Source organism: Dipodomys merriami, unplaced genomic scaffold (genome assembly GCF_024711535.1).
Source record: "Dipodomys merriami isolate MVZ:Mamm:240054 unplaced genomic scaffold, mDipMer1.0.p SCAF_665, whole genome shotgun sequence".
NCBI classification, from domain to species: domain Eukaryota; kingdom Metazoa; phylum Chordata; class Mammalia; order Rodentia; family Heteromyidae; genus Dipodomys; species Dipodomys merriami.
In genome coordinates this window covers 274,586-297,148 of record NW_027206252.1, presented here as the reverse complement: position 1 = coordinate 297,148, position 22,563 = coordinate 274,586, and the positions used below count along the sequence as shown (strand labels likewise).

Below are 22,563 nucleotides of genomic sequence, written 5' to 3'. Positions count from 1 at the left end.
GAGAGAGGGAGAGGGAGGGACGGAGGGAGGGGAAAGAATGGCAATGTAACTGTGTAACTGGCCAGGCAGTGTGGGTCAGAGGCAGAGCACTAGCATGCTTACAGCGCTGGGTTCCAATCCCAGCTTTGGAATAATAAAGCCAAGAAAGCAGTTGGGAAGTCTGCCCTGGATCTCCCGTTACCCGTGAGGCCTTGGATCTTCACCTCCGCCCCAGTGCTCCATGCCCTGAGGTGTTCCAAGGGTCAAGGGTGACCGTCGCTTGTGGGCTTCTGTGCCTGCGTCAGACCTAATGCCAGGCTGCTGAAGCCTGGGATGAGCCTGTGGAGCACATGCACCACGATTCTTCAAGGAGACCGAGGCCACCAGCTGCCCCAGGCAGCCACCAGCCCCGCTGTGACCGCCCCTTATTCTTCTCTTGCTCTGGGCTTGCAGGCCCTGTCCAGTCAGAAGGCCAGCTAGCCTTGTGCTGGCTGGCACCAGGTTTGACCACCCCTGAGGGATCCCTCGCCTTTCCCTTCTCTTCTTCCATTCCCGGATCCACTGTCTCCATCCTTCTGTGCTAATGGCCCAAAGGGTCAGGCAGGACAGACGGTTCCCGGTCCCCAGCAGTCCCTCACCGCCCCGCTCCTCTTCCGTGAAGCCTCAGGGTGGCTGTAAGCTCCAGGAAGCCTTCCACAGGGCTGGGGCAGCCACAGATCCCCACAGAGGTCATGGTGACCTGAGCATCTTCAACCCCACCCCCGGGCAGTGTCTCCTTGCATTTCTTGAGCACCGAGTGAATTGCCATGCAGGGTCTGGAAAATTCTAGACTTGGGAAACAGATCACCCTGCTCTATAACCAAGGCAGAGAAGCGTGCAGAGCATTGTCTGTGCTCAGAAGTGATGGCAGGAGGAGGGAAGGGGGGGGAGGGCGTGGAGGGGACAAAGCAGAAGAGAAGCCACAGAACCCTGGGAAAACTCTGCTTTCCTATCCGTGAGACAGTCGGGACATTGGACCTATTGTAAGGATGGCTAAGCCACAGGGAGCTGCAAATGCATTTAGGCGAAATCAGATTCTTAACTCTGGCCTCCAGCAAAAGTCAGGTTTTAAAAGAAAATTTCCTCTCTGGGCCGGCTGCAGTCACGGCCAAGTGTAAATCCACCTGCCCGTGCCCTGGTGTGATGGGTGGGGGCAGGGAGCCGTCACGACTCAGGGCTTTTCGCTGGATGGAGAAATGGGAGCTGCTACAGGCCATGAGAAACTCCCAACAGGTAAAGAAAATGAGTTTGCAATCTGTTTTCCTGGGAAGATCTCTGGGTTTAATACGATCTGAGGCCAAGCACCGAAACACTTCACTAAAGAATTACATCCTGCTGGAAGAGCTTGGTCCCGAGGATTTTAAAAGTATCTTTTGAAATGCCAGACCAGGAAGCAAGGGAATCTGATTAACAGCCACTAACCCCAGGACCACCGTCCCTATGAGGCCAGTGCGGGGAGGAGGGGGACCCTGGTGTACATGCAGGCACGTGTGCATGTGTGTGTGCACACGTGTGTGCGTGCACACCTGTGTGTGTGCACGCATGTGTGTACGTGTGTGTGTGCTTTCTGTATTCAGGAACCCTGAAAGACAGAGGACAAGGGCAAATAGCCAGCCAGGCGCCTGTGGCTCACACGTGTCATCCTAGCTATTCAGGAGGCTGAGATCTGAGGATCACAGTTCAAAGCCAGCCAGGGCAGTAAAGTCCATGAGACTCTTATCTCCGATAAACCTCCAGAAAACTGGAGGTGGCACTGTGGCTCAAGTGGTAGAGCATGCGCCTCAAGCTGAAGAGCTGAGGGACAGCGCCCAGGCCCAGAGTTCAAGCCCCACGACCGACAAAAAAAAAAAAAAAAAGAGCAAATAGCTTTGGTTTGGGTCTGAACTCTCACAGGTACTCCTGCCCTGTCCCAGACCCTGTTCATCCCCAGCAGCCCTGGTCCAGGTTGAGAACGGTGGGCATCACTGGGTGAGACAGCGCCGGGCTCTGGCAGGTGGTTCTGGAGTCAGGCTGTATCTTCTTGCTGGCCCCTCCCGGTCCATAGGGCCCGGCACATGGCATGTCTGGGTAGGAGGTAGGGCTGCCCCCCTGAGGTTGGGGGTACTTCCGTGTGGGCCCTGGCCCTCTCCCCGGTGAGGTTTCTTCTTCCTGAATCCAGACATTCCAATGCATGCCTTCCTCCCTTGGACTATTGGAAACAACCCCAGGGGTTTACACCTTGACACCGCAGGATGACTCTCCCCAGTTCAAGTTCGTTTAGAACAAGGCATGCGCCCCCTGGGGGCAGGGGCACTCTGTGAACCCCTCGTTCCCCCCACCTTTCCCAAGGAAACAGCAGCCCCGTAAGCCGAGTCCCCGGTGAACACCATCGCCGGCGCCATATGTTATTTTAATGCAGACATCACTTTAAACTAACCTTTTACCATCTGTTCTGCCCTTTAATAACAAATGCAAAGGCGCGTAGTTCTCTGTGCAATCTAGAGAGAGACGTGTGATGGAGAAGCTGTCCGCGTTCCCCTCAGCCCTGCCGCCGCTTCCGTGAGCCTTTCCTTGTCCCCACACACAGACCCAGGGCTCGTCTGGCCCTCCGGATTCACTCACAGTGTTTCTTCATAGCCTGGGAGCTGTGGGAGGACAGTCTGCAGAGCCGAGGGGCCACGGGCCCTGGGCTGCGCGGTGCGTGCGGCCGCTGCTGTGCTGCAGGAGCCACTGCCAAAGGTCCCTGGGAGCAGAGCAAGCATTCCCGGATGGTCATAACATAACGACTATATGTACAGATATATGTACAGATATGCATGCATATGTATATATATATGTATATTTAAATCTTTTTTTGCCAGTCCTGAAGCTTGAACTCAGGGCCTGGGCGCGGTCCCTGAGCTTCTTTTGCTCAAAGCTAGCACTCTGTCACTTGTGCCATAGCACCACTTCTGGCTTTTTCTGTGTATGTGGTACTGAGGACTCGAGCCCAAGGCCTCGTGCACACTAGGCAAGCACGCTACCACTAGGCCACCTTCCCAGCCCTCCTTAAGTCTTTTCAGCAGTTCTATCATTAAATTTCCCCATGAGAGCTGGGCAGCTTGGCCCTGAAGGATTTAGTGACCCGTACATCAGCGACCTTTTCCGTCCGTCCATCCTGCCGTTGCTGGAGACTCCCACGGCCCCGCTCCAGGACCCTGCCTGTCTCCACACTGCGCATGCGTCCCCAACACACCCACGTACCTTGGCCACCCACTGCGGCCTCAAGTCTCCCTGTCATAACCCAAATCCAGAGCACGCCTCGTGTCGGCTCCCTCCCTCCCCAGTTCCGTGACTCCCCTTCTGGCACCGGGGAACAACTTGGGCTAGGTGACAAGGGGAAGGGCTTTCTCTCCTGGGATCTAGACTTTGTGCCGTTATCAAGTCCTGTGGGGCTGCTGCGGGTGAGAACAGAGGTGTTCCCCCGCTCCCGGCCGGCGGCTCTGCGGGGGGACCGCTGCGGCCCCAGTTCAGCCTGGGCAGGAGCTTTCCCCGCACGGCCAGGCCTGACACCATAGCCAGCTGGAGGAAGGGAAGCCTGGCTGGAGGAGCAAAGCCGGATGTCTGTGCCGCCCTGCTCGGTTACTCGGCAGCCCCGTCCTGTATGAGGGCAGGGTGGGAAGCACCCGCTGACCCCAGAGAGGGAGTAGGCACCCCGGGAGCCCCGGGAGGTCCAGAGCCGACCCTCGCCTCACCATACCTGGCATAAACATCTTCAGATTGCTTCGGCAAGCAATGTTGACTCCCATTGGACCCAAATGGGTCCAGAACACTAATTGTTACAATGTCATTCTTACAATAGTTGTAGCATTTAATTGTGTTCCAGGTAGAGGTCTCAGGAGCCGCTTTGTAGAATGCATTTGTGGTCAGTTTTACTATCGACTGCTGTCCTGGCCCGTGGATTCGGGTAAACTTCAGTGAGCAGTCTCAGAGCTGTGGCCAGACTTGCAGAGCTGAGGGCTCAGCCTCGTCCACTCCTCACAAGGCCTCCCCCTTGCCCACCCGCCACCCTTTCTCATTAACAGACATTTTACTGCAATAATGAAAGGCATGTGCCACATTTTTCTTTCTATGCTTGTCATTTGTTTTCCAAAGACTTCTGTGTATCCAGCCATCCAATGAGAGACAAAATGACCCAGCAGCACATAAAGTACAGAATTTCGCATTTTCCATCTCTTTCCCCAACTCAGTCTAAGCTAAGTTATTTGGATGCTGAATTCAGATAACCATTATTAAGTTGTTTTTCTGTACCATAATGCTGCTCCCTGAGAAGCAGTCGAACGTTTGCATTTACCTCTGCCTCCATGCTGGCCAAGCAGTCACCATCTGGCACCACGCTGTGTTCAGATCCCACCATGAGCCGCCTCCCACCCCACAGGGGACAATTCCGGTGCCTAGAGAAGGCGCTCTGTTTCCTTGTCCCTGTCCCCAGCTCTCTGGCAGAACAGTGGGCGTGTGTGCACCAGCCTTGGCCTGGTTAAACCACCCCTTCCCTTCTTTTGTGTCTGTGTTGGAGATTTCAGCCAGGCATCCCACACTGAACTTGAAATGAGGCACCTTGTACCTCCCTGTCACCTGACAGGCCACTGGACTTGAGCGGGTGGTGCTGGGGCAATCCCTGGCGGCAGCGTGCCGGTGGCTCCCCGCTGAGCCGAGGTAGCCAGTGCCCTGCCAACACAGCCCAGGGTGAGCCACGCAGCCAAGCGGGGCCGGGCGTGACAGACCCACCCTACCCACCCAGCAGGCTGACATCTCCTCTCGTCTCTCCTCCCCTGCAGATCCGGTCCGACAAAGACAATGACATCCCCATCCGGTACAGCATCACAGGCGTGGGCGCCGACCAGCCCCCCATGGAGGTGTTCAGCATCGACTCCATGTCCGGCCGGATGTACGTCACGAGGCCCATGGACCGGGAGGAGCGGGCCTCCTACCATGTGAGTGTCCTCAGAGGAAAGCGTGGGGTGGGTCATCAGGACATTCCCACCCTGCCAGCCCCGGGGAGCTGTCCTTGAAGTGTCCTGCCAGGCCTCGGGGTCCTGAGCCCCAGGGAGAACCCACCCCAGCCAGGTGGTCCACGTGCAGTCGCTAGTGCCTTCCCAGAGTAGGCTTTGCTTCCAGCCCCTTCCCTGAGGATGCCACCAAATGTGGGTCACACTGGGGGCCTGGAAGCCTCCCTCACTCCCCTGGCTATCTCTGAGAAAAGAAAAGCATCTCTGAGATCCGAGCTGCTGTGAACAGGAAGGGGAAATGGTGAGGGAGAGGGGGCTGCGGGGCCTCAGCTTTGGGGGACTGCGGCGCCTCAGCTTTGGGGGGCTTCGAGCAGCCCCACTGGCTCCGGACACGGGATAGGAGGTGGGGCTCCTCTCTCTGATATGGTGTAGCCCATCCCCTCCTGAGCCCCACTTCTGTGACAAGGAGAGTCTGCACAGACCAGGAGCGCCCAGCCCCAGCCCACCCCACCCCTGCCCCGCCAGCCAACCTCCAGTTCCCCTGGCCTCCGGCCTCTCCCGAAAGGTGATGAGGCTATAGATGTTAGAAGTCAGGGGTGACTGCAAGGATGGGGCTAGGCCAGCCTACAGAGTCAGGGCGACTGGTGTGCGCGCGTGTGTGTGCACACACGTGCATGTATGCACGCCCATGGCTGTGTGTGTGTGCACATGCATGTGTGCATGCCCACGGGTGTGTGTGCGCGCATGCATGTGTGCATGCCCGTGTGTGCACACACATGCATGTCTGCACGCCCATAGGTGTGTGTGTGCACATGCATGTGTGTGCGCATGTGTGTACACACGTGCATGTGTGCATGCCCATGGGTGGGTGTGTGCACGCACATGCCCATGTGTGTGCATGCATGCATGTGTGCATGCCCACAGGTGGATGTGTGCACGCACATGCATGTGTGCATGCCCATGGGGTGTGCATGCATGCATTGTGCATGCCCGTGTGTGTGTGCGCACATGCATGTGTGCATGCCTGTGGGTGTGGGTGTGTGCACATGCATTGTGCATCCCGTGTGTGTGCGCACATGCATTGTGTGCGCACATGCATGTGTGCATGCCCATGGGTGTGTGTGCGTGCGCACATGCATGTGTGCATGCCTGTAGGTGTGTGCACATGCATTGTGCATCCCGTGTGTGTGCGCACATGCATTGTGTGCGCACATGCATGTGTGCATGCCCATGGGTGTGTGTGTGCGTGCGCGCACATGCATGTGTGCATGCCCTGGGTGTGGGTGTGTATGTGTGAATGTCAGAATGCTGAACGCCCAGCTCCTCGACTGTAATTCAGGAGCAAAGACGGGATCTTCAGTCTCTACCCCCCGCTGTCACATTCAGTGTTCTGCCAGCATTGCTTCAGCTCAGGGCGCCGTCCACAGCCCACTCTGCATCCCAGGCCAGGCCCTGGCCCAGAGATGCTCGCTGCCCCCGTGCATTGTGGAAGGAGGTGGATTTTGTCACTGGTCTTGGGGGTCCCCCAACTGGCCCACCCTTGATGTTCCATAAGAAGCAGGGTGAGGGCTGGTGGGACCGCCAGGAATGTGGTATGGATTCCTGTCCTCCCTCTCTCCCTCCCCCCTCCCCCTGGCTGACCACACACACACACACACACACACACACACGCTCTCCAGAGTACGTTCTTCCAGGGCCCAAGTGTGGAGGGGGCTCCACTAGTCATGGGGCAGGGAGGGAGGGGGGCGGGGAGGGAGGGGGGCAGGCAGACACAGGCTCACCCCAGACAGCCAGCACTGCAGGCCTCACCGCCGCCCTACTGGGTTCATGGAGGAGTGGAGCCTGGTCCAACGGAGGAACACTGCCTCCTCCCAGGCCTCCAGTGGAGGCCACTTGATTAAGTTCGCCATTTCTGAGATGAGACCGATTAGTTTGTAATTGCCGCAATATTGAGAAGCGCCTCTGCCTCCTGTTCCCTCACCTGCTGGAGGCCCTGGCTTCAGAGCGGGCTCGGGCTCTGCTCTCACGCCGCGGGCTCGGGCTCTGCTCTCACGCGGCGACGCGGTTCCTGTCCCCGCTGCGTGTCTGGCATCTCCAGAATTGCTTCCATTGCTCTGGGAGCCACAGCTCCTGCCAGGGTGGCCGCAGAGCGGCATCGTCCTGCCACAGGTGCCCATGACAGAACCAGTGCCAACAGCACAAGGGGCTGCGGGCCCCCGGCCCTCTGCCCACCGCCGCCACGGTGAGCCAGGCCAGCACCTGCTTTGCCCAGGCGCCAACTCTGGAGCACTAGCTCCTGGTGGAGGCAGAGCTCCTGCCCCAGACAGATCAGGAATTCAAGATGGTGGAGTCATCGAATGAAGTTAATCAGCATGTGGAGCCCTTCCGAGGGCCGAGCCTGTGTGAGAGAGGGCCTCGGGTGCCCGCTCCCCTTGGAGCAGTGTCAGATGGACGGTGCCCTCCGCTGCCTGCGGCGGGGTGCGCGGAGAAGAGGCCGGGACTGCACACAGCTACGGAGCATCCCCGCCCAGGGAGGTCTTGAAGCTGGAGATCCGTCCACAACAAGAACAATGTCCCAGGACAGCAGGAGTGGCTGGACCCCAAGGGGCAGGGATCTGCGCCCACAGGATGTGGCCCTCTGCTCCTCTGCCTGCTGGGAGCCTCTGTCTCAGGCCACTGCTCTGGAGGCCTCTCCCACACGTGCCTCCAGTGTCCCAGACCTGGGAAGATCCCCCTGGGCTGCACGGAACGGGGAGGGGGAGATCTGACCACAGTGGCCTGGTGTGGCCTTAGCTCACCGTCAGCTCTCACAGCATGTCCACAGAACCGAGAGGACACTCCGCTGGACCCCGTGCTCTTCCTGCCGCCCTCCGGGGCACAGTCACCTAAGCATGGCGGCCACCTCCCAGGATGGGCAGTGCCCTGTGTCCACACAGGCCTACCACAGCTAAGACGCCGGAACCCACACCCTTTCCCCTGAGAGCAAGCGCGAGAGCTTCCATACAGCAGAGTCTAAACGTGGGGCAGAACGAAGGACCGACATTTAGCCTCTTGCCTGTGAATTCCTCCGTGTATTTCTGCATTTTTCTAATCAAAGCACGATGGCAGTCAGGCACCCCACGTTCCAGGCGCAGCCTCGGGTGACATGTGGACCAGCCGCTCTGCTCTCCGCCCCCCTGTTGCAGGAGGGCGCAGGGCCCCAGGGGTGAAGGCTGCCGGACGTTCCCTGGGGACCCGCACCCCTGCGTGGCCTCCTCGTGGAGGGACAGGTCCCTCAGGAGCCTGGACCTCAGGGTCAGCTCACTTCACTCCTGGCCTTCTGCTCTCCTCCAAGTCTCTGGAGCAGGTCCCCATGCAGCCACCGGCTGTGCAAGGTCACTCATGTGACCCAGCATGGCCAGAGACCCCCAGGGACCTCCAGGAGTCCCACGGGGGAGAGCCTGCAGAGCAGCCTGGAACTCAGCCTCGCAGCTCTGCCTGAAGCCAGGGGCCAGGCACACAAGGCCAGAGGCCAGAATGACCACCCTGACATCTGCTGCCCACCCCTGCTTACACACAGGTCCCCGCCCATACTCCAGGGTCAGCCTGTGCAGAAGAAGCCAGGCCCTGCTGGGTTTGGCAAGTTGGGCTCCTTTTTTCTGTGTTTTTGTTTTTGTTTTGTGGACCTGGGACTTGAACTCAGGGACTGGGTGCTCTCCCTGGGCTTTTTCACTCAAGGCTAGCACTCCACCATTCTGAGCCACAGCTCTACTTCGTTTTCTGGTGATTAATTGGAGATGAGAGTCTCACAGATTTTCCTGCCCAGGCTTGCTTTGAACCATGATCCTCAAATCTCAGCCTCCTGAGTAGCTAGGATGACAGGCGTGAGCCACCAGCGCCCGGCGTGGCTTATGTATTCTTGATTGACCCATCTCTAAAGCCTTCCTCAGCTCCGTCACAGAGGCCCGCTGTCTCTGACAAGCCCCATGGAGAGCTGGGGCGAAGGCTGCTGGGTCCCAGGAAGCCCAGATCTGCTCCTGGGCTGGAGAGGAAGGTGAAGGGCCGTCCCCTCCGCCCACCCCCTGCCCGCCCGCCCGCCGTCCACCAGCCCTGTCCATGGATGTGTGCAGCCCTCCCCTCTTTCCCTGCCCTGGCAGGGCTGGGAGGAGAGAGCTGCTGTGAACACGGCTCTCCACCAGGCCTGGTGTCGGAGACTTCTTCAGGCTCCTCGGTCTCCTTGCCGGTCATTCAGCCGTGGCCACTCTCACCCCCATGGGGCCCCACGCTTTGACCCTGCAACGGTGTGTGAACAGCCCTCCTGCAGTCCCGTCCTGGCCTGGCCAGCCAGAGGAAACTCCGCTTCCAGAGAACCATGGTGTGCGGGCCAGGCAACGCTGACACTCAAGCAGCACAACCCAGCCCTGGGCACAGGGCCTCTCCTGCCACATCTGGAGCCAGTGGCATTTGTGTCTGGGGGCACTTTCCTAGCAGACATTTTTGTCTCCTCCTCCACAGTGCCCTTGAAGCCATTCTGCCCGGCTCTGCTGATGAAGGTTGTAACCAAACCCCTGCCTGGCAGTGTGGTAATGATTTGTGGACATCTGTCACCTTAAGAAAACCAGTGTGTAGGGGCTGGGAAGGTGGCTCAGTGGTAGAGCGCTTGCCTTGCATGCCTGAGGCCCTGGGTTCGATTCCTCAGCACCACATAAGCAAAAAGAAAAAAGCCAGAAGTGGCGCTGTGGCTCAAGTGGTAGAGCGCTAGCCTTGAGCTGAAGAGCTGAGGGACAGCGCCCAGGCCCAGAGTTCAGGCCCCATGACTGGACCCAAAAAAAAAAAAAGAAAGAAAGAAAACCAGTGTGTAAACATTCTATAACTGCCGGGCAAGATAGTGTGCTAGAAGGTTCTTTTAAAGATACCATGATGAAGAAGAGACACCACTGTGTCCTGCTACATCATATCACCTTGGTCAACTTCCCTCATTTTCCTGGGCCTCATTTTCCCCATCTGCACAGATGAGCTGGGACCAAAGCCAGACTTGTGGAAGGCCTGTGGACATGAGGACAGGGGAGGGGCAAAGAACCATCAGGCTGTGGTGAGCCCCGAGCAGGCGCACACTGAGATCTGACTGCTGGCACTGTCACTGGGGAAAATCTCAAAGCGATTCCAAGGCAGGGTTCAAGGCCTGCACAGACTTCACAGTTCCTGACCCTCAGAGGAGACCTGCCCACTGATGAGGCGTAGAGAGAGGAGCCAACCAAAAGGGAGAAAACCGGACTCCATCCACATCATCAAGGCCTCTGCTCCCAAGTCCACCCCCAGCCCACACACAAATGTCCACACGGCATCCACCTGTCTTCTTTCCCACAAGGAAGGAAACATGGCATTGAAGGCATCACACGAAGCTCACTTTGCTCACAAGGCTCAGACTCGACAGGTGTAGAAACCATGAGCAGCCAGCCAGCTGCCGCTTTTCCCCTCGCAGAGCTCCAGCCCTCGAGCCTGAGCACTGGGGAGCAGGGGATTTCCAACAGAAGCCGTCTGGAAGACCAATGGGAATGGAGATCCGTGGGCCACCGGACGTGAGTCTGCAGCTACGCCCGTGCCTGACCTGTCAGAGTGCACTCATCGCCTTCCCGGTCCAGCCAGACTGCAGTGCCTAAAAGCACAGTGCCGCTTCAGGTCGGCGGTAACCACTTTCATTCCAGCACAGAGTTACTTTGTTCCAAAGCTCCTGGACCTCTGACGTAACAAGTCATTGCCCGGCTTCGGCTGACAAGCCGAAGGACAACTGGCACTTGTGTGGGACGAGGCCATCCGCTGACAGGGTGTGCACCACAGAGCCACAGCCATGTGACAACTCCCCACTTCTGTTACACAGCGATGGGACGAAGGCTGGCACTCAGACCCTGTACTTACCAGGCAAATGCTCTACCCCTTGAGCCACACCCCAAGCCCTTTCTGCTCTTCTTTTTCAAACTGGGTCTTGCATCTGTGCATGGCTGGCTGGGGCTTTGAGCCTCCTATTTTGTTCCCCATTCTGTACCGTGATACAAGGTCTCCCAGACTGTTTGTCCTGCCTGGCCTTGAACTATAATCTTCCTGATCTTAGCCTAAATAGCTAGGGTTGTAGGCATAAGCCAGTGCGCCTGGCCTGGTCATTCAAGATTTCTAACCATGACATTCAAAACTGATGGGATGCTGAGCAGGCCAGAGCTGCGCCTCCCTGGCAATCAGCGCCAGCCGTCTCCTTACCACGGTGCACTCGCGGCCTTCCTGATAAAGCCAGACGGCAGACACCCCTCCTGCCACACAGCCCAGTGCTCGAGGCTGGAGCTCCACTCAGGCCTGTCAGAACTCAGCCGAAGCACAGATGCCCAAGACACGCTGCACTGCGCTGAGGCTGACCCCGGGTCCCAGGGAGGCCTCCAGGCCAGCCTGGCTCGGCCTGCACACCCTGGCACAACTTGCCTCAAAGACATCGCCACCTGCTTGGCCCCACTGAGAGGGAGACTTTCTTCAGTAGAGCCAGAGCTGTCAACCTGGGAGGAGCACAGCTTGGCTTGGGGGACCCCAGGCAAGCCCTTCTCCCCAGGGGTCAGTTCTGCCTAAATCCCAGGTCCTCCATGCTCCCAGGCCAGCCTCTTCTCCTGCAGGAAGAGGTCAGCCACTCTGTGTCCTTGTCCTTGAATGAATGAATGAATGAATGAATGAATGAATGAATGAATGAAAAAATTAAAAATGAGTCCACAGCCCGAGTTCTTCTCTTGAAGGCAGTTTGTGGTGGAGCTGCTCAGGCCACAGCCACCACCACCACCCCTCCTACTGGGGAAGGGGCCCTCCCTAGGGACACCCTTTTGGCGGCCCCCTGGTCCCCTGCTATGCCCGGCCCTAGAACTTGGGCAGCAGGCAGAAGCAAGGAGGCCCGGCTCTGTGTGGTAGACATGTGGTGGACTCGCACCTGCCTCCTCCATGCCAGCTTAGGCCTCTGCAGCCCCCACGCAGCCCCCTCCCCGGCTCTCCCCGTCTGAGAGGGACTCTGGGTAATCGGCGTCAAAGCCCCTGCTCCACTGGGAGGAAGCGTTCCCGCCTGCCCGCCCCGCCTCGGACAGTTGACAACAGTCTAGCAGACCGGGAGCCGATAGGTGATGTACCCCTCCACAGCCACACACAGGCACACACACACAGGCGCACACACACACACACCTCACCCAGGCGTCCTCTGACATCCTTGGGCCCAGGAGCTGCTTTACCTCCCCCAGGGAGACCCGCAGGGCCCCGGCTCTGACTGCTCTGCGTTGCTTCCCAGCTCCGAGCCCATGCTGTGGACATGAATGGCAACAAGGTGGAGAACCCCATTGACCTGTACATCTACGTCATCGACATGAACGACAACCGGCCCGACTTCCTCAACCAGGTCTACAACGGCTCCGTGGACGAGGGCTCCAAGCCAGGTGAGCCGGCCGCGCATGCGCGAGGGCTCCAAGCCAGGTGAGCCGGCCGCGCATGCGCGAGGGCTCCAAGCCAGGTGAGCCGGCCGCGCATGCGCGCACGCTCCCTGCCGCGCGCTGGGTCACCAGGGGCTCTGTGGGCAGTGGGCAGCGGGACAGTCCACAGGCCACACCACCAGGCCGGCAGCACAGACCACACACAACACCACCAGGCCGGCAGCACAGACCACACACAACTGGACACAAGTGGAGCCCTTGCCGCCCAGGGGGCTGCAGACAGGTGACACGGCGCCCGTGAGCTGCCCTGGCTGTGGGAACACAGGTGCCGCAGTCATGGGATGTCGCAGAGCAGGGCAGGCCTCCCGGGAGGGGTGTGTCACCGCTGTGGAGGGGTGTGTCACTCTGTGGAGGGGTGTGTCACTGCCCTGGAGGGGTGTGTCACTCTGTGGAGGGGTGTGTCACTGTGGAGGGTGTGTCACCGCTGTGGAGGAGTGTGTCACTGCCCTGGAGGGGTGTGTCACTCTGTGGAGGGTGTGTCACTGCCCTGGAGGGGTGTGTCATGGTCCGGAGGTGGCGTGTAGACCGGGCACCAGAGTGGGAAGAGGAGCAGCCAGGGAGGGGCTGAGGCAGGCAGGTGTGCCGGGAGGGAGCCTGGGACAGGAAAGCACACACGCCAGGGTCTGGGGAGACGCGCCAGAGACCGAGACCCACCCTGCGAGACCTCCTGGCCTGGACTTGGGATTCGGTCCAAGCCCGATAGTAAACAGGGCCTCCAGAAGTCAGTCCCCCTGGAGCTCACCCGAGACCCTGCCCCACGGACCGTGGTGATCACGTGACTGTATGCCCGCCTGGCCTAGCGTGAATCCTGCCGTGGCCTCCAGTGTGCATCCGCTCATTGACTGGAAACAGAAGTCCTGAGGTCCCGGGAGGGCAGCACTCGGGGTAGCTGAGCGAGATCACAGGCGCCTGCACCCTGCCCTGCTGCGGACCAGGCCGGCCCGTGGGCGGCAGCAGCGTCGGGAGAGCCTGCGGAATCCTGAGCGGCCCCAAGCGGTGGCCGGTCAGTGGAGCTGACAGGCCCCCAGGGTTTGTCAAGAAAGGGCTGCCCCCACTGCTGGACAGGGAGCGAAAGGAGGCCTTCCTTAGACTGATCTGGCCTGGGTTGGAGGGCGGGGGATGAGGCCTCAGGGGAGGGCTCCGCTGGGCCGTCAGAGCAGCCGTGGCACTAAAAGGCGTCCGTCCGGTTAAGTGGGTCGTGCACCCTCTGACTGGCCCCAGCAGGGCAGGCTTCTGGGCCCCGGGGGAGCTGGAGGCCGCTTCTGAGCAGGGCTGGCTTGCTCTGAGTGCCCTCCTGCCCCACAAGGCCTCTGGGGCGGGAAGGCAAACATTAGTCATTGGGCCTCCCAGTTCTCTCGGCGCTGTCTCTCAGGACGGGGACACTCAGCAAGCCAGTGCCACCGCAGGGGCAGGAGGGACGTTCTGCGATTGATGGTCTCTCAGGACTCAGGACGGGGACACTCAGCAAGCCAGTGCCACCGCAGGGGCAGGAGGGACGTTCTGCGATTGATGGTCTCTCAGGACTCAGGACGGGGACACTCAGCAAGCCAGTGCCACCGCAGGGGCAGGAGGGACGTTCTGCGATTGATGGTCTCTCAGGACTCAGGACGGGGACACTCAGCAAGCCAGTGCCACCGCAGGGGCAGGAGGGACGTTCTGCGATTGATGGTCTCTCAGGACTCAGGACGGGGACACTCAGCAAGCCAGTGCCACCGCAGGGGCAGGAGGGACGTTCTGCGGAGCCTTGGGCTGTTCTCCCCACAGCCCCTAGAGGGGCAGATCCGCTGCAGCAGCCCACGGGAAGAAGTGGGGACGGCCGAGGGCACCTCGGGGAGGGCTGCGCGCCAGGGGTGGGCGCCGCTGCCCCGCGCAGAGCCCACGGGCCTCTCCCCTCCCACACAGCCTGTTTGCAGACACCGGTCTGCCTGGCCTTGGCCGCACAAAGCTCACTTCTCCTGCCTTATTTTAAAACACATCAATAGCAGAAGCCTTCCCAGATGTGTAGCTAGCAGACTGTTGCATCTCCTCCCCAGAATCCCCCCAACCTTTAAACCTAGAGATCTCACCTGGCCTAACCCCTCTTCACCCCCCCCCACCCATGCCCAGCACTGGCTACGCCCCTTACCTGCTGGCCCCGCCCTAGAGTTCTGGCCCCGCCCCCTACAGCCCTGGCCCTCCTGGCTGCTCCATCCCCTGCCTTCTCTCCCACTCTGAGCTCTCCCAGGACTGTGTGTGAGTTAAGTGTCTGTCAGCTGGCTTTCAGAGCCCCAGGGCCCCAGAGTCTTGTCTCTAGTCCTGGGAGAAGCCAGGTCTTCAAGCCAAGTCTGAGATGGAGTTGTACATGGCTGCCTCGAACTCGGCTCCTTCCTCCACTGACCCAATCGAGGGCAAGGACGTGAGGCCCAGACCGAGTGTGGCATGTGCTCTCCACAGTGCAGTCCTTGGGTCCTAGAAATTGTCCCTGTGATTTCCATCAGCAAATTACAGTAATGGAAGGGTTTTGCACATGCCTTTGTGTAATAAAGAAAAACTACCGCCAGAAATTAGTCATTATGCTCTAGAGCGACAGGCTAATGGATGGTTTGGGATGTACGTTCAAGTAGAGGAAGGTTAAATATTGACTAAGCGGGGAGGAGCTTTGGAAGGCGGGAATTGTCTGGGGTCAGTAACCTGCAGTGCTATGCCCGGCCACTCCCACTTTCTTCCCCAAACCCGCTCTTTCCTCTGTAGCACACTGACCACCCACTGGGACCAGAGAGGTAGGGACATGGACGCCACTCACCCCCAGCAGTCCTGGGGAAAGCGGGGCCTCAGCCTCGGTCTCTGCCCACGGCAGGAAGCAGGGAAGGTGCACCCCGTCCCCAGCCGCCTTCCCCCGCCTCTGACTCACCTGGCTCATGGTCCTGCTGGAGCAGTTGGTGAGCTACAGATGGATGCTTTCTAAAGGAGATGAGGTGCCCTGCCTCTCCAGGTCACCGGAAAGTGGAACAACCAGTAGCATTCCCAGGAGGAAGGATCTAGCCGACCTTGTGTGGCAGGCCCAGGAGGGTCTGTGCCCAGGGGTCCCCCGGGGCCCCAGTGTGATGCCCTCCACCAGCCCCCAGCAGCACTAGCTGAGAGGCTGATGCATGTGGGGTTTCCAGAGAGGACTTTGTAAACGTATGGAGGCTGGGGAAAACTGTAGAATCAGATGGTGCTGTAAGAAATAATGCAGCCACGTCCATCAGCCCTCCCCCAGTGTCCCCATACTAGGAGGTGGTCTCCACGCCACCTGCAGCCTCTCTGAAGCCATCAGGGCCACCCAGCTGCTGTGTGTGTCTGGGTCCTTGTATGTCACACATCTGGGTACGTCTGGGTCTGTGGGTGTATCCGTATCTATGTGTGATGGTGTGTCTATGTACATGTTTGTGTCATGTGTCCCCCCCCGACCTAGCCCCCTCCCACTAGGAGAGAGAGGAGGGCCTGAGGTCCCAGTGTCCCCTTCCAGGGCACACACCCCCCATCCCCAACCTGACAGGATGGTGTGGTCCCTTTGGTCACTGTGACAAAATGCCTGCAGGGGCGACTGAAGGGGGTGGCTTATTTTGGGTCACAGCTTCAGTGGTCTCAGTCTGTGATGGGAGAAGGAAAGGCTTTCAGCCACGGACGGCTCACCTTGTGGCAGCCAGGAGGAGGAGAGATATTGAGAAGGAGCCAGACAAGACAGACCCTTCCAAGGCACGACCCAAGCTCCATTTCCAGTTCCCACCACTTCCCATACTGCCAGCAGATTATAAATCCCCACGTGGATTAGTCCCCTGATGAGTTCAGGTCCTCCAGCCCCATCACTGTTCCACAGTGGGATCCACCAGCCGGGCCCAAGCCTTCAACACGTGAGTGCTGGGGCAAACACCTTACGTCCAAACCCTAAGAAGGCTCCGCCAGGGCTGGTGACCAACCCTCGACCTGCCCGTGTTAACCAGTGTCCAGCATTGTGGTGCACTCCAGCGCCACGCCCCTGCTGCCCTGAGTGTCCCCGCTTCTCTGCGTCTGCACCAGCAGGGGTTGTCACTGCTCTGTGCTGACACTGTCCTCCCAGGTGCGGCACTAACTGCCCCGTAGTCCCTGCACTTCTCTAGTGGTGAGTGACGTGGGATGTCTTTCTGCATCTGTGTGTCATCTGCAGTGGCCCATCCTCGTCTTTGTCATCTGTGTGTCATCTGCAGTGTCCCGTCCTCATCTTTGTCATCTGTGTGTCATCTGCAGTGTCCCGTCCTCGTCTTTGTCATCTGTATGTCATCTGCAGTGTCCCGTCCTCGTCTTTGTCATCTGTGTGTCATCTCCAGTGTCCTGTCCTCGTCTTCGACATCTGTGTGTCATCTGCAGTGTCCTGTCCTCGTCTTTGTCATCTGTGTGTCATCTGCAGTGTCCTGTTCTTGTCTTCGTCATCTGTGCATCATCAGCAGTGGCCCATCCTCGTCTTTGTCATCTGTGTGTCATCTGCAGTGTCCCGTCCTCATCTTTGTCATCTGTGTGTCATCTGCAGTGTCCTGTTCTCGTCTTCGTCATCTGTGTGTCATCTGCAGTGTCCTGTCCTCGTCTTTGTCATCTGTGCGTCATCTGCAATGTCCTGTCCTTGTCTTTGTCATCTGTGTGTCATCTGCAGTGTCCCGTCCTCATCTTTGTCATCTGTGTGTCATCTGCAGTGTCCCGTCCTCGTCTTTGTCATCTGTGTGTCATCTCCAGTGTCCTGTCCTCGTCTTCGACATCTGTGTGTCATTTGCAGTGTCCTGTCCTCGTCTTTGTCATCTGTGTGTCATCTGCAGTGTCCTGTTCTCGTCTTCGTCATCTGTGCATCATCAGCAGTGGCCCATCCTCGTCTTTGTCATCTGTGTGTCATCTGCAGTGTCCTGTCTTCGTCTTTGTCATCTGTGTGTCGTCTCCAGTGTCCTATCCTCGTCTTCGACATCTGTGTGTCATCTGCAGTGTCCTGTCCTCGTCTTTGTCATCTGTGCGTCATCTGCAATGTCCTGTCCTTGTCTTTGTCATCTGTGCGTCATCAGCAGTGGCCCATCCTCGTCTTTGTCATCTGTGTGTCATCTGCAGTGGCCGGTCCACATCTTTGTCCATTGCCTAATTGGATTGCTCCTTGCTGTGGCTAGAACTCGTTACACCTGCTAGACTCACATCCTTGGTCAGCGTAGCTCCAGCCGCTTCTCCTGACCTGTAACTCATTTCCTCACTGTCCTCGCAGGCCTTTTGCAAGCAAGAGTTTATAATCTGGGTGAAGTTCCATTTATCCGTGAGTTCTCTCATAAAGGAGCTTTGGTATCACTCCCCAAAACTCTTCATCGACTCTAGGTCCTGAACCTGCTCTCCTGCACTTTTCTCTAAGCATGTTGTGGTTTTACATTGCACACTGGCTTTGCTATTCACTGGGAGTTGATTTTTGCATACTGTGTGAGACATCTTGGTTTGTTTCGTTCTTATAAAGGTGATGTTCAGAGGAGTTACAGTTACTAAGTCAGGGAATACATTTCTTTTTGCACAGTGTTACCCCTTCCCTCACTCTCTCTCGGTTTTCCCCTCCCATCCTCATTATTTTGGTTTTGCTTACGTTATATTTCTGCTTATTGCTCTGACAACCGGCATCCAAAGGCGGCCTTCCTCCACTGCGCTGCCGTCGGCCTCGCAGTCACAGGCGCGGTGCTCCGGCACTATCTCTGCGGTGCTCCCTGTTTGCATCTGTCCTGCCAGTATCACTGTCCTGATGACACTAGAAATGGCTGTTGGAGCAGAGTTCACGCACACCACACCACACACACACACACACACACACACACAGAAAGGCACACGCTCCTGTACCCTCACCCGTCTGCTTCCTGGAGCAAGACGCACAGGGCATGGCACCTGTGCCTGTCCTGCCCAGCTGTCCCCACGCAGCTGCTCTGCCTCTGGACCCCACGTGGCACGTGTAGCACCACATGACCACTGCAAACCTGTGGCGTGGCCTCCCGCATATAGAAAAATGGAAATGTAGTCCCCCTCCCCCATGGCACTGAGAGGTTAGGGAGGGCTTTCACACAGCGTCAGCTTCACAGCTTAGCCTTGCTAAGCTGCTGTGAATTCTCACTCACGATATTAGCCTACTTCCTGAAGTTTACCAAGTTACTTTTGTCAAATCAAACTTCTGCTCATCAACGTATGCCTTATTTAAAGCCGGCGGTTGGGTGCCGGGACCTTCGCGCGTAAGTCAGGCACCGCGCGCCATGCCGCCCTTCCTAGTGTCGCTGCTCCGCCTCAGAAGTGGAAATGTGTCTTTCTCTTTAGCCGAGTCGAGTGACACCATTGTTTGGGGCCTAGAAGAGACAGCAGCCTTGCTGGGACCCGCTGTGCCAGGGCTCCTGAGAAGCCGGGCGCAGGCCGTCTGAGGATGAGCAGAGAGGGAGGAGGAAGGGGAGGGCATAGCCACTTGGAGGTAAACCCCGCTCTGGCCTATGGTGCGATGGCTGTGGCCACCGGTCCTGCCGGGTCCCTTCCGTCCCTCCTGTGGTGACGAGCACGGGTCTCCATCCTTTTTCTGTGTGTCTGCTGGTCCTCCATCTTGAGCTTGGGGCGTGGGCACTCTCCTTGAGCTTTTGTAATCGAAGCTAACTAGTGCTCTACCACTTGAGCCACAGCTCCACTTCTGGTTAACTGGAGATAAGAGTCCCACAGATTCTTCTGTCCTAGCTAGCTTTGAACCACAGTCCTCAGATCTCAACCTCCTAAGTAGCTAAGATTACAGGCGTGAGCCACCAGCACCCGGCTGATGTTTCTGTTCTTGTCACTCAAAGCCTCAGACACCAAGCTCAGGCTCAGACTCTGACGCTCGCCCAGGGCAGGGTCCTCGTACATGGAACCTTTGCCCACAGGAGCCACTGTGCCCGTGTACACCTCCTTTCCAGACATCCACCAGCCAGGTGGCGGACTTGCTGGGGCAGCCCTGGCCGGGCACACACACAACACACTCAGTCTTCCCTTCCTATGTTTTAACCAAGGCTCCAGCTGGAACTCTCTGCTCTCCCCGACCCTTGAGCTGTGTGGAGGCCCACATTAGATATTGCGAAATTAATGTCTTTAAAAAATATTAAATACCAGAGACATCTACATGCTGCAAATGAAGTCAAAGAAACCTTCATCTATACAAAGCAGAGTTTTTGCTTAACTAGATTATTCTATTAGAGGACCCATGTATTTATTTATTTTATTTCTGTGCCGGTGGAAGTCCCCTGAGATTAATGCCACGAACTAATGCACAGATGGCACCAGATACTTGAAAGTCATCTGAATATTAAGAATTTAAATCTTTAGCCTCAGTGATTTGAGCAGAAAGCCAATTATGGGGCTGAATTAGTTTTCAAATTAAACTGCAATTTAAGGCTTGTGAAATTAATCCTTTAAGGCGTGTGGCAGGGTTGAACATGAATCCCGAGGAAGCGCCGAGCTGGGACTTCTCCCCTTTCTCCCCTACTTGCCAGCACAATTAATAAGAGGTGTCCTGTCTCCTTCAGGTGAGAGCCGCCCCCACCTCCGGCAGGGCCAGAAAGTTACAGCTGCTTCAATTATTAGGGAAAACCCAGTCTTCCTACCAGGAAGGAGACAGGACGCCTCCAGAGAAGGCTCAGGAAAGATGGCTTCCTTCTCGTTCTCCACCTAGTGCCAACCTAGGTGAGCACAGAGGCCACGGCTGGCGGCTCTCGGCCGGGCCAGGCCCAGCTTCACAGACAGGCAAAGGACAGGACAGTGCAGCAGGAGGTAGGGGAGCTCTCGGGCCCACCCGGGGAGCAGGGTCAGGACTGAACACAGGGCACCTTTCCAGATACGAGAGCCAGCCCTGGACTGGGGAGGTGGCTCAGTGGTAGAGCGCCTGCCTCCTCGCATGCAAGAGGCCCTGGGTTCGATTCCTCAGCACCACATAAGCAGACAAAAGCCGGAACTGGCGCTGTGGCTCAAGTGGTAGAGCACTAGCCGTGAGCTGAAAAACAGAGGGACGGTAGGTCCAGAGTTCAAGACCCACGACCGACCAAAAAAAAAAAGGAGCCAGCCCTGCCAGCCACGAAGGAGGGAAGGAGGCGTGGCCACGGGAGCCAGCCCTGTTCACCACATGGGAAGGGGTGTGGCCACGGGAGCCAGCCCTGTTCACCACATGGGAAGGGGGTGTGGCCACGGGAGCCAGCCCTGCCCACCACATGGGAAGGGGTGTGGCCACCGGAGTCAGCCCTGCCCACCACATGGGAAGGGGGTGTGGCCACGGGAGCCAGCCCTGTTCACCACATGGGAAGGGGTGTGGCCACGGGAGCCAGCCCTGTTCACCACATGGGAAGGGGTGTGGCCACCAGAGTCAGCCCTGCCCACCACATGGGAAGGGGGTGTGGCCACGGGAGCCAGCCCTGCCCACCACATGGGAAGGGGTGTGGCCACCGGAGTCAGCCCTGCCCACCACATGGGAAGGGGGTGTGGCCACGGGAGCCAGCCCTGTTCACCACATGGGAAGGGGTGTGGCCACGGGAGCCAGCCCTGTTCATCTCACCGGAAGGGGTGTGGCCACGGGAGCCAGCCCTGCCCACCACATGGGAAGGGGGTGTGGCCACGGGAGCCAGCCCTGTTCATCTCACCGGAAGGGGTGTGGCCACGGGAGCCAGCCCTGTTCATCTCACCGGAAGGGGTGTGGCCACGGGAGCCAGCCCTGTTCATCTCACTGGAAGGGGTGTGGCCACCAGAGTCAGCCCTGCCCACCCTATGGGAAGGGGTGTGGCCACCGGAGTCAGCCCTGCCCACCACATGGGAAGGGGGTGTGGCCACGGGAGCCAGCCCTGTTCACCACATGGGAAGGGGTGTGGCCATCAGAGTCAGCCCTGCCCACCACATGGGAAGGGGTGTGGCCACGGGAGCCAGCCCTGCCCACCACATGGGAAGGGGGTGTGGCCACCAGAGTCAGCCCTGCCCACCACATGGGAAGGGGGTGTGGCCACCAGAGTCAGCCCTGCCCACCACATGGGAAGGGGGCTGGCGGAGCCCTGCAGGAGGTGGCCCCACACAGTGAGGCGGCTCTGGCCCAGCCTAGCCAAAATGGCCCTAGACCTCACACCATCACCCTCCACAGCGGGGACTGTGGCTCTTCATTATAGCAGCTCTAGGTGCAGCCCTTTGGGGAACGCTGGGCCTCCACAGCTCCTCATCCTCTGGAACCTTCCAAACACACCCAAGGCCATGTTGGTCAGGCTTCCATCCTAGTGTTGCCAGCATTTCCCAAGCACAGATTACATTCAGAATTCCTAGATGCGTTCCCAGGCCCTCCTGCCAGATCTAAGGTCAGCTCAGATGCAGGGGGGTGGTCAGCTCATTGGCTGTAGATCACCAGTGCTGGCATTCTCAGTCCCATAGTTTCTGGATGCCTGCCTTGTGGCCTTATTGCCATTAAACAAAACCCCAAACCCCAAACATGTGGAGCCCAATGAGAGAATGCCAAACAAAGGGCAGAACTGGAACCCAGAGCCCTCTCAGTAGCAGTCCTGACCACCATCCCTCGCTGGGAAAAGTGAGGTACTCAGGCATCAGTGAGGGTTCCAGGGGTCCCTTGACCAGATGTAGAGGCTCCCGTGCCCGCCAGCCTCCCACCTCCAGGCATCTCAGGAGCTCCTGGCACACAAGGCCCACGCGGCTCCTCACGGGAGCTAACCGTGTTACCCTTGGCACAGGTCTGCACACAGGTGTGAATCTCTTGGGTCCGGACCGGGCGGGTGTCTGGAGAAATCGCATCCTATCCTCGGGCCTACCCGGGTTTGTGACAGGGGCCATAACTCAGGACACGGCTTCTAAGCCTGATCTGCTGGGACTGAGGGGCTTGCAAAGCAGTAAATCCACCCATTTCCCTGCTGAGAACAAACATTCTGCAAACTGAAAGAACTCTGCCCCCTGGGAGGGCAAGGAAGCCCCAGGCTGGGGAGAGCTGTGGGGAGCTAGGCCCCCAAAATGCTCACGCTATTACCAGAACCCTGGCGCCAGCCAGCACGGCCTGGCTCCCTCCAAGGCACGAGGGACCGTGGGGGCCATGGGGAGCTGGCGACACTAGC

The 22,563-nt window shown here is 58.4% G+C and overlaps 1 protein-coding gene across 2 annotated transcripts in view; it reads left to right on the top strand.

Moving 5' to 3' along the window:
• Nucleotides 1–22,563, top strand: part of LOC138815753 (cadherin-4-like) — a 120,185-nt gene that overhangs the window by 52,892 nt on the left and 44,730 nt on the right. For both annotated transcript variants that reach the window (XM_070005130.1, XM_070005129.1), the window contains exons 3-4: nt 4,815–4,970; nt 12,271–12,415. In XM_070005130.1, the coding sequence (XP_069861231.1) occupies nt 4,815–4,970; nt 12,271–12,415 (301 nt within the window). The remainder of the gene's footprint in view (nt 1–4,814; nt 4,971–12,270; nt 12,416–22,563) is intronic.